This window comes from Dermacentor albipictus, chromosome 2 (genome assembly GCF_038994185.2).
Source record: "Dermacentor albipictus isolate Rhodes 1998 colony chromosome 2, USDA_Dalb.pri_finalv2, whole genome shotgun sequence".
Classification (NCBI taxonomy): Eukaryota; Metazoa; Arthropoda; class Arachnida; order Ixodida; family Ixodidae; genus Dermacentor; species Dermacentor albipictus.
The window spans coordinates 93,947,448-93,959,586 of record NC_091822.1 but is presented as its reverse complement, the minus strand read 5'-3'; the positions used below and the strand labels follow the sequence as shown (position 1 = coordinate 93,959,586).

The 12,139-nt window shown below is 47.6% G+C and overlaps 1 protein-coding gene across 4 annotated transcripts in view; it reads right to left on the bottom strand.

The window, feature by feature from the left end:
* Positions 1 to 6,061, bottom strand: part of LOC135902744 (uncharacterized) — a 63,943-nt gene extending 57,882 nt beyond the window's left edge. For 2 of the 4 annotated variants that reach the window (XR_010564580.1, XM_065432963.2), the window contains exon 1: positions 5,532 to 6,061. Coding sequence is in view for 3 of the 4 variants with exons in the window: in XM_065432963.2 (XP_065289035.1) it covers positions 5,532 to 5,991 (460 nt within the window). In the remaining variant the exon portion in view is untranslated. The remainder of the gene's footprint in view (positions 1 to 5,531) is intronic. The other 2 variants (XM_065432964.2, XM_065432962.2) reach the window with 1 other exon arrangement.
* Between the last annotated feature and the right edge of the window lie 6,078 nt (positions 6,062 to 12,139).

Sequence of the window (12,139 nt, the reverse complement as noted above, 5' to 3'; positions counted from 1 at the left end):
GTTTCATGACCTGCATGACACGCATGCCACATGTCATGAATGATCATCTATATTCGTCATACACTCTTGTCATACTATGCGAATTTGTTACTTTAAAGACGTAGGCGGCTGTTTCATGACCTACATGAGACGCATGTCATGACAGTCATCTTATGACCGATCATCTTGTTCTCCATACACTCTAGTCATACAATGCGGATTTTGGTACATACCAAATTAACAAAACGGCCATGAGAGCCCCACGACGTAGGCGGCTAGATAGATATTGACAAAGTGGCAAATGTTGGCCAAGAAATACTTTGCATTTAAAACCGGCGCCAACGCTGCTTCGCCGGGAGGTGAGGCCCTACCCCCTCCGCACGCTAGGAGAAAAGTGTGGAGGAAATGACGCAGTGGGTTCTCCTTCTTTTGCTGGTTTTTTATCTCTTTGCTATACCGGCCACGCTTTTCGGGCCACAATGGCGGCTTTGTTATAGTTTTGTGCGCTCACACGTGTTGCTCCGTGGGTTTCGTACCGTGGCAAAGGCGCCATGCGGGCAGGTCGGCGTTGGTCGCCGTGTTTTGTCACACTGCGTCATCTGGACCGTGCTCTACCGGATGTTGCTGTGGCCAGGTGGGACAGGAGGAGCTAAAATTCGTGAAGTGAACGCGCATGCAACGCTGTGTGCAATGTACCGCGCCATGGCAATGGCGACCGACGAAGTAATATCCGCGGGAAATTTTGCTCTCTTCAACGGAATCGTCCTAACCTGTTATCACAGGCCGAAACCAATGCGTTTCAGAATCTGTATAATGAGCGCTTTGCAGGTCAGTCATTGTAGCTTTTGACAGCGCATATGATGAATTTGCGGCACGTAGAACGTACGTTATGAATCCATATTTCGTGTTCAGTAACAACTTGCTTTTGTGCATATTAAAACACATGTTACTTAACTGTTGCTTGTTCCTCGCAGTACTCGCGACAGCACGAAGCAGAGCGCTTTCGAGGTTCATGCACACCCGCACAAGCGTACCTCAATACACGTGCTGATAGAGCGTTACACAGAATATGTGCATTTTCCTGACCTCGGCACCGTGCGCCTGCCAGCCGACGCTTCATCCTGGAAGATGGGAAAGAAGCAGCTGCTTTGGCTGAAGGAACGAATCCTCCCTACCGCAAACGTATGTTATCTGCGTGCGTGAGAAGCGCAGGAAAGTGAAGGTTAGCGGATGCGCTGCAAGAGTCGGCAAGGCTCCACAGAACGTACGCCTGCGAACACATCAAACGGCTGTTCCATGGTCGCATGTAGGCCGGTTCCACACGCGTACTGTTCTACACCGTGCGCCGGCTATCGCAAAACTTTGGTTCCGTGATGCTTCACTTACCGTGGTAAGTAAGAAGGCACCTCAGGCCGCAGTCAATGAATCTAAACGCGGAGTCAGAAATGACATTCTGCCTCCTCGCTGACGCGCTGTCGTAGTGATGCGGGGCCACCCGAATTTTGTTCTATAAAGCATGACAACTCCTCAGGCGAGAATGAGTTTGTGCTCATAAACTCCAAATGGATTGCAAATGGGTCGTTGTGTCATACGTGTCTCCATTGCCAAGCAGATAAAAGCAAGTAGAAGGTAGTGATAGGTAACCTTCTTTATAAAACACACAAGAGCTGGGCAGCGGCCTTTACCTGCGGTTGATGAGGACAGTTCAGTTGGCTGGCCTTATAAGGCATGCTTATTTTCATAAACGCCGGCAAAAGCAGCCGATCCGACCTCACGGCACAATTTTCGAAGTTCATAGTGAGCTTCTTTCAACATGACTTCGGCAACGGCAATGCAATGAGACATCGCAATTGCTTATGGTATCTTCGACTGGTCGCTTCTATCCTCCGAATCAGAGTTGGGCAGATCCGGCGTTCCCCGAGCTCAGAGGTAGAGGACGAGCGCGCAAGCCGAACGTGCGACTCGCTCTCGCAGGAGGCAATGGCAGATGCTAAACCACGTGACTACTACCAACGTCCGATGTTTCGCTTATCGAAAGCTCCCGGCGCTGCCGCGAAAACCGGCAGACGCGCCGGCGGGACGAGCGTTCGTCGCAGTGGCCTAGGTTGCCTAGGTTACGGTGGGCCATCGCCAACAGCAGCGACGCGGCTCTGCGATGACGTTTCAATCTCTATGACTGCTCCGACGACAGGGCTCGGAGCGCCTCAGAGCGTTCGAAGAAGGAGGAGAGCAATCGAGAAGAACCAGCCGAACGCAAGGCGGGCACCCTCTTTCAACCAGCCGAAGACAACGCCGCTCGCGAGAGCGCTCCAGAGTGCTCAGAAACGACCAGTCCAAGATGGCATTAGTATTGCTGAGCAGCGCGCGCGTCCAAGCAGCCCGGTTCCCCGCAGCGCAGCGTGGTTTTGTGAGAAGTGTAAACAAGAGAGAAGAGCTGTACCGATAAGTGCAGCCACGCCATGAGCAACGTCAACTTCCAGCTTCACTTGAGCTTCACAAAGGGTGACGTCAGGGACTCTCCTATGTTCGCTTCTGACCCTTGCGGCCGCCAGGAGTGCCGCGTCACCATCGCCGCGCGTCTGCTTCGGCTGCTGCGATGGATGACGGAGCACCCTTTTTGCCGCTCACGACACCGTCTGCATGAATGTTAACTTCCAAGAGTCTTTGGCAGTCGAGCATTACGATACAACATTTATTTCAACTCGGCCAATGCCAAGTGAGATTCTATTTACTACGAATGTAACTGTTCCGTGTTGCGCTTTTGTTGCGCAGAAGCTCATGGTAGTGGCCCGCAGAGATTTGTGCCTAATTTTTTGTTACCGTTTTCCCTTAACACAAGGTACTGTGTTTCTTTTCGCGTACCATGCACTCACAAAAATCAGCACCGCTGCCGAAAATGTATGCTGTAATCACGTTACGCTGGCAGACTGCAGACGTCACGTAGACTATATATGCATGGTGGTGTCGGGAATAAAATGGGAAACCATAACCTCCATAAAATGTATTTACGGCAATGGTGAGACATTGTACACCCAGGTGCGATTTTGAAGATGAGGCCGTACCAATGGATCCACACACGTAAAAAAAAACGCACACAATAAAAATAGGCAAATATTGTTGTGTTGAAATTGAGGCCCCTTGCTCAAATAAATAGCATAGGTTGGCAACTCTCTCACATAGCTCTTAATGTCCAGTGAATTGGCCTTCTGACTGCGGCGATTCGTTGCGGCATCGACGCGTACAGAGATTTCCCAGTTGCAGGCTCTTCTCTCAAAGCGTCCCATGTTTGATGAATTTCGCTCAAAGGAGCATCGGCGTTGGCGATGTGGAGCTTACGGGCTGCCAGGCGCCTTTACATTATGCCCCACAAATTCCCAATTGGGTGGAGGTCGGCGCCACACGGAGGCCGTACGGTAGCCGCAGCACACCGCACGAGTCTACAGTAGCCTCCATAAGGCGTGCAGTGTGTACTTGGCTGCGGTCGTGTTGCAGCCGGTAGTAGCCGTCAGGAAATGGTCCGTCCAGCGCGTATGACACAAAGGTTTCCTTGATAATTTCACAGTATGACGGGGCATTGAAGTTTCCATCAATTGTAACGAGTGGACTAAGCCCGTTTTTGCTGATTACCCCCCCCCCCCGCCCCCCAGACGGCGACGCTGCAACGGCCACTCGACAGCACATGTTGCGCGTACTCTGCACGGTACCTAGAGAAACGAGAACTGCCAATATAAAACATGCTCTACTTACGACGAGTGCTTTTTTGACACAAAGAATAAGCTTTCTTAATAGGAGTTCGCGCGAACGAACAAAAAATGAAATACTTTACCACTGTTATGGCTGTTCACCTTATTGAACGATCAGTACGTTTGAAAAGTTTCGCATAATTAAAAAACGCGAGAAGGCTGCTACGGGAATAAGCAATGTCGATTTATGTTCTGTTTCCTATCCATAGCTGATACGCGTTATGTTAAAGACCTCTTCATTCGCCCCTGTAGTTTTAGAGGCCGCCAAACACGCTACTGCAGCTCCCACCATGTACAAAACGTAGACACATCTGTAAAGATGACTTCGCCCCATTCTTCTGCGCTCCAGTGCTCGAACGTCCGAGCAAACTGTAATCTTTGCTGGCGTTGGTTATCGGATAGACACGGCCTTCGTGCCACCACACAATTTCGGAGCCCTGCATCTTTGAGGCGACTTCGTATTGTGTCGTGTGGTGCATTAATGCGTACCTCCTCTTTAATTCCCTGGGCGTTCAAGAACGAATCTACAACAGCCGAGGTAATAATTAGTTGGCCTTCATCTGGTGTCGTGACTCTCGGCCGCCCGCTGGGAGGAGCGTAAGCTATCCTGCCATGGTCATCCATGAATGCCTTTACTACACGGGTCACGGCACATTTAGATCACCCCATCTGGCCGCATATTTCTTTCTGAGGCACGCCTTCGACAAAGAGCGAGCAATGTGCCTTCGTTCTCTTTCTGGAACGTGGGGTGGCATTGTCGGAGAACACGCGCAGGAGACAGCGACGAGGAGGAATTGAGCGACAACGACTGCTTATTGTCCCGTGTGTTCCAAAATTAAAATTTAATCCCTGCTCGAAATAGCAGGCATTGCTCGTCGAACACGTCTGCTCCACGTCTGCAGACGACGTCGTGCGCTGCGAGAAAGGTGCTCCGTCATCCATCGCAGCAGCCGAAGCAGATGCGCGGCGATGGTGACGTGGCACTTCGGCTTTACATATGCCTCACAATACGCATCTGTCTGTACCAAGGCGTGAACTAGCTATTTAACACTTGAGAGGATACAGTACGCGCTGCAATGTGTAGTCGCGCGATACGACGATTATTAAACCCCCATGGGTACACACAGTACACTCAGCACAACTTACAACAGAGTAAAACACAAATGACTCACACGCGGAGGCACCAAGAGGGACAAGAGCTGTGCTTCCGCCACTTTTGTTTTATTCAACCTGCGGTTACTGTCGTTCTAGTGTAGCATGAGGATCACCGCGGGTTCTTCTTCCGCGCATTTCGCGTCATTAAGCATATAGGGCTTTTAAGAAAACGCTCCTTTTCATTAAACAAACAGTAATTTCTCTTGTGCTTTCCTTTGCTTCACTGGCCGGTTGGCTTAGTGTGGTCGTTACTACAGTTATGTCAAGCCTTTCTGCCCTGCTCGTCCTTTCGCCTGTATTGTGATGTCCTTCTTCCGCTCTCTCTCTCTCTCTCTCTTTTCAATCTCACTCGAGAAGAGTAAAGCGTCTGTAATGTGACATGCGTGGCTCTTTTCACTGTACATGGGTGGAGCGCCGACCTCTAACCTCGAATCCGCCAAGAAGCCTCTAGCCACTTTCGCACATTATGCACTATCGGTAGCGTACAAAGTGCCTAAAACTGGCGGAAAGAGCGATGTCACATTTACTGCGCAGAGAGGACAACAAAACTGGAAGCCTTCCGACAACCCTACACTGACTCGCGAAACAAGCACGGCTCGCAAGAACGATTAGGTGGTCCAAAATCAAGATTGCTTTAAGATCGCATCAACTCACCTCTGGGTTTCGCGGCGTCTTCGAAACAACGTCTACAAGGTGAATGCTCCTCTTTGAGGATGATTGACTTCACAGGTTGCCTATGAGGCGCAGGCGTTGTGCTGGGAGAATAATTTCTCACTTCATCTAAATGGGACATCTTGTCCAACGTTGCTTTGCGCTTCCTGCCGCGGCTGCGACGGTGCCGGCAAGATGACGCCCTGTACTGCTTTCTGATGACGGTCATGGCTTCTCTTGCTCCTGCCCGTCCGACAGTTGGACAAGTACGCGAATAATCTCCGACTTCACAGGGGCAACTTCGGCGCACAACCATTCTCTTTCCGCCGTAGTTCATCATGTAAAATTGACAAAGGTCCATGTAACTGCACGTCTTGCTGCTAAAGGACGACGCACAGAAGCGCGACAGCAAAGCCCGCAGAGGCTTCAGATTTCCAGAAGCGTGCGCCTCTTCCGCGAGCATCTAGCAGACTGCTGGGAGGCGAGCAGACGTAGACGCATGCGCGCATGCGGAAACGCCATCCGGAGCTCCGCGTCTGCCAAACTGAACGCGGGCGGCGTTCGTGGCGTCTGCTAAAGTTTACGTTGTTTCGCGTCTATAGACAACGCTTGCGACGCCGCTGATGTTGTGGCGGGCGTCATGTGTATGCTTGCGAAAAACGCAGCCTCGTCTTGACGCTTAAGACGCGTTTATAGTCGACGCTAATGGCGCGTGGGCGAGCGTCGCTCGAGGCAGGGCGCGTGAGAGTGTGTTAGCCGCGTCCGGTTACGTTGGCTGCGCCAGTGCGTCGAACCATCGGTCGAACTAGAGACGCTGCTGTTATCGCTAACGTGACGTAACGTGTGCGCGCGCTCACGCTATGTCTGACTAGATTTAGCCCAATGCGTTTGCGGCGCCTCGCTAGTAATGACGGTTTGAACCTACAAGACGCGCGTCGACTTGGCTCACATTTTCGCCTTGGTATACATCGTTTACTGTTTTGTGAGGCAGCCGGACCACCGATATTTGTCTGGAGAAGATAGTTTTAGAATAGCGTTTGTCGCCTTATCATATTGAATCATTATTGTTTTGAATAGTTTCCATATTCTATTACACTTTTCGAAAATAAAGATTTTCTTTCTTCCTTTCTTTCATTCTGTCTTTCTTTCTTTCTTTCTTTCTTTCTTTCTTCCTTTCTTTCTTTCTTTCTTTCTTTCTTCCTTTCTTTCTTTCTTTCTTTCTTTCTTTCTTTCTTTCTTTCTTTCTTTCTGCGTTAAACGCTTGCACCTTTGCGGGACGTTTTGGTGTGCACCCTTTCAAGACCTTTACTTTAACATACGGGAACGCAAACGCAAGAGCGTTATGTTAAAAGTTAACTTTGCTCAAAGAGAAAGTGCAGCAGCCGCGGAACCTTCCACCTCTAGATCCAGTGACCGAGCTTGATGCAACACGTGCGCGATGACAGGCTCCGCAAGCGCCGGCACAGAAATTTTGATATCGTAATTTCAGCAGGGTTCATTCGCAGCTTGCTGGTCTGATCTCTTCGAGGGTTTGCGGTTACACTCACGCTGTGTGATCACAGCCCCAAAGAAGGTTCTCTCTTAGTTTCTCGGGAATCATATAATAGACACGAGCACAAGTAGCATATCATTGCCTCTTTGGTAACCATTTCTTAGTCCACAACATGGACAAAATCCAGCTTGAGGAACTGTTCATTCCTAAGAGCGTCCTTTTCAACCAAGTGGTCTCCGCTGTTGCTCTTGTCGGCGCTGAGAACAATGCTACTTTAGACCCTCGTGATTTATAGTTCCGAGTGAGAAAATAAGTGTGCTTGTTGACCTTATCTGAAGCAGAAATACGGCCACTACTTGGTGCCGACTCCGTTTTTTCGCCATCGGAGATGAGCTTCCGCTATAGCCATGCCACTCCCCTTTTCGTCGTAGAAGCTTCAATATATGTTAGCAACTTGCAAACATGCAATAACAGAAACCTGTATCTCCTCACTGCAAAAACTGGCGGCTAGATATAACAGTTTTTCGTTCTGCGTGCTTTATTTGTTGCCTGCCGTCTGCCGCAAGTATACCAGACGACATGGGCCACGTCTGCGTCATGATGCGGAGAAGTGGCGACCTACGCTCCAGACGGGTCGGTCGGCACACCTACTCCTCTCGCCACTATAATCCTGTTGTTGCTGTGCGGACGCTGTCGTTAGGTCTACGGGCGCCGGAATGGCCGAATGATCTAACCAAATGGACGCGCTATGCGGTCATAACAAATATTTCAGGTGAGTTGAGAGAAAGCGAAAGCTCGTTTCAATATTTCCTGGTGATCAATGCCAGTGATAGCGTAGCCGTCACGAGAATTCGTGCTAATCGGGAGCATTGGGTGCCGCCTTGCTGGACAGCACTGTTTCTTAGCACGCGTAAACATTCGATATCTGTGCTCGCGTCGCACTTCGACGCGTACGATCGGTCCGCTACCATCTGCCCTTCTGTGAGGCGCGCGGACGCGAGCATTTCCGCGACGGCAAGCGCGCGTGTAGTTTGGCCTTTAGGCGTTAGTTACGACTTTCGTCTGGTCACTGAAGTGAAGGAACTTCATCGAAATTCGGGACAGAAGCTGGAGCCAGCGACGTTGGCCTAACTAGAAGGCCATTAATCTGCCGTGCTGGGGCGGCCGCGTGGCGGGTTTGAGCAAAACTTTCACTAAGGAAGGCACGTTTCGCACATTTAGATTTCCGTTGATTTGTAGACTAACCATGCAACGATAACTTTAGGCAAACTAATTCAGCGTGCCATGCGTTAGCGTTTAAATTATGCAGCACAGCATAGTGTGTCTGTTTAGTCTCTAGTTAGTTAAGTTTATTATTGCTTTAGTTAAGTTATGATGTACTTGATATAGTGAGGTATATTTGGCCAGTATACTGAGGGAGTTGCATATGTTTAGTTCAGTTGTTTTTGGTATTTCGCATGTTTAGTTAGATTTAGTTTATTAGGTCATTTATTTACTTGCTTTGGTTAGTTGCTTACGTGAATAACTCCTCATTAATTAGTTTATCTCATTTTATTCAATCGATAGATAGTTAATTAGTTTAGTTGGTAAACTAGTTAGCTTCGTATTAGTAAAGTTAGCTAGTTATTATTTTTATTCGAAGTAGAGCTAGGTTAGTTTAGCAAGCTGGGATACCTAGTTAGCTTAGTTTGGTGAGTTAGTTTTGTTATTGAATTAGATACCGTAGTTAGTCATTACATGCTTTCTGTTACTTATAATAAGTTTAGCTAAGTTAATTATTAGTCAGGTAAATTAGTGAGTTAACTTGGTATATTTAGATATTATTGCTGACTTACTTAGTTTATTGAGGTTTAGTTATTTTTTCTTAGTATAGTAAGGTTATTTATTAAGTTAGTGCATTAGTTCAGTTATGGTGATTTGTTCAATTAGTAAATTAGTTAGTCAACTAGTTATAGGTAATGTGCTTTAGTAAATTATGTTATTTAGTTACCTTAAGTTGTCTTTGTGAATTCAGTTATTCAATAATTAATTTAGATAACTCATTAGTCATTATCTTTCAGTTAGTTAAAGGTAGTTGACTTGGTTACGTTAGTAAATAGTTAGGTAAATTGGTCAGTAAAGTAAGTACAGTTACATAGCCACTTGTTTGTAGACAAACTGCAACGGGGACGTTAGGCAAACTAACTCAATGTGCGATGCATCAGTGCCTAAATTATGCACCGCAACATTGTGCGATGGACGTTACAGACCCCCCTTCTTCAGATCGAATTTCTCGTGCAGAAAGTTCCGGTCAGGCAACTGTTTCTATTTACAGTAGTCTCTAGTTACATTCATTATTTCTTTTGTTAAGTTTAGCTTCTCTAGTTAGTTATTAATCAATGGGTTAGTTCAGCTAGATTAGTTGCTTCAGTAAGAGTTAAGTTTGCAAATAGCCAGTTTACGAAAATAGGTTAATGGCGTTAGTTTAGTTTGTTACTTAGGTAACGAGACTATTAGTTATAATTTAGTATGGTTTGTAATCTTCTAGCTTAGTTAGCTAAGGTACTTAGTTTAGTTAGTGATATGCTTTAGTTATGTAGCTTAGTATAGTCATAGTTATAGTAGTTATTAGTTTAGATAGTATCCTTAGCTAATTATAGCAGAGCCTTTCTATACTTTTATCCTGGGGAGGTATTCTCTGAGAGTCCACCTATAGCGAACATGTCCATTTCGTCCGCTGTTGAAGTTCTGATTGGCAGGGCTGGGCTGCGCGTCTGCAGCAGCAAGGCGCCGCAGCCAATCATCACTTCAGCAGCAAACGAAATAAACGTGCCAACTAGTTGGACTCTTACAAAATACCTCCCCTGGCCAGGAAACCTTCACCCGAAGCTTAAGTCGTTCGCATCGCGGGGACACAACATTTGCGTTCACGGTGCACACGTGGTCACAAATAATAGCATTGGTGTCAAAATTTTTTTTACGCCAATGTCTGCTTGCTCCAGCAGTGCGGTGCGCCCACTGCGTGCGCTACCATGGCGTTACGTGGTAGTTTCGTGACCACGAGGTGTTACGCTTGGTGTGGTGCTATCCCTATTCGCTTTTGAAATGGCTTCCTTTAGATGATAGTGCTGTCTACATTAGGACTATTTTTTTTACCTCTACTCCGTGCCGGTTCGTACAGAGGAATGTAATGCCGTGCAGGGGCTATGACGTCGTATGCTGCACTCGGTTCAATGTAATACAGCCAATCACAGCTGACTGCGCGTCGTCTTCTAGAATAGGACCTGATCCCACAATTTGCCAGACTTCGCACTTACTGACCTGTGCATGTACCTTTGCCTGAAACTAAACGCCAATGTACGAGTTCCCTTTCATCAACAAACCTGGGCAGACTGCAGCTAAATACATCGCGAATGCGCAGTGCACGAAGATAACTTCCCTTCGCGTACAGTTAAGCACGGGGTCTTAAAAAACCTGCGCCATCCGCGAGTGAGATATTTTCACATTCTTCGAACCTTAGCTCATCTTCCTCTGTGACACAAGGTTACGCCAGCATTTCGCTGCTGTCCATGTAGCGAATATTCACTACCCTCACTCTATCAGCGCCGACAGTCACAGACGATTGGTGCCACGCGTTCTCAACGCCACATAGAATATGACACTTAATGTCTGAAGGAAACTCTGGCGCTAGTGTCTACGGGAGCTGCAATTGGGGCCGTTAAGCCATCATGAGAATTATGCAAAGTACTTATATTTGCCTAAGCTTCGTTATTTTGGCTTAAAACGGCTTTGTGACTTGGCAAATTGATAATCTTAAACAGCATACTGTCTTGTAAACGCAATAATTGACAATTATTGTGCTTCCTCACAGCAAGTGCCAGCACGCGCTTAGAAAACCACGATCGCTAAGAAATTAAGAAAAAAATAATTTTGTTGTGCCAGTGTTGCCTTTTTGACTGATAACTAGATTTAGCACGAATTCGAAAGTTCAGGCGCCAGGCGTAAATTATTTTTAGATAGAACGCGTTTACTTTTGTCGCTAATGGCGCTGTATTAGTGTGTTTACGTGCCTAAAAGTGCAAATGCGCATTATTAGTAACTAATCGCTACACGTTCTTTTACGCATGGCAAGTGCGGCACTGCATATTTATGAACTATCGCTCAGAGTTGTGGGGGAAAGGGTGGGGAAATGCAGTTTTGCTATTTCGCTGGTTTCGCTCGGTGTGGTGTTTGGTGTTGGTTAATAAAAATTTTGTTTAAATCCGCATCTCTACTACAGTGTAGCGATATGAGTCACACAAAATGTATTTGACATCGTATTTGATATTGATACAATATCTTAGTGTACTGGGAAACGCTGCGTGGAGTGCCAAAATGCCTCTGCCCCCCTCCACTGTTACGACAGCTGTTGGTTTTCAATGTTGCAGCTAAGCTGTATAGCTTTACATCCCCAGTGAGCCCTGTCGTTTCCGTGGGCAAACACTCGGGATGCGCGCGCCGCTGCGCCTCTGGGTTCCTTGCACTACCAGCAGATGGCGCTCGCCTACGCACATCCCACCGCGCATGGTGGCGCAACCCACCGCCCCGTTCCAAAGGGGACGCTCATAACATCCATCCATCCATCCACCCATCCGCGCGAATGGGTGGCGAAATTTGCAGCACCATGGGCCCCGACCTCGCTCTTCCCTTTACTGCTAAAATAAAGTTGCTACCGCCACCAGCGGCGGCGCCGGCTGTGCGGGGGAAACAAAAGAAAAGAACAGAAAGCTCGCCTTCGGGAATAGCGTTCGCCGGAACCGTTTCCCAGTAAATGTTACTGTTGCACAAGCTGCAGTTGCCAGGACGTGGCAACAGTAGCATACAAAACAGGGAGTGACGTAACTACACTTGCGTATGTAAAAAAAAAAAAGAACCCGCCTGGCAACTGGTTTGTGTTGGGATGGTGCTATGGGAAGGCCACGTATAGTGAAGACTCATGAAGAGCAGCGTGCATACGAGCCGTGGCAACAGTGTGCTTACGAGAAAGATTTAGCTCGCAAAAACGCTTTTCTAAGATAACCCCTTGACTGATAACAATGACATTTGTTGCATTTGAGGGAAAATCTTGACTTCTAGTGGCTGTTGGAAGCGGAATATTGAT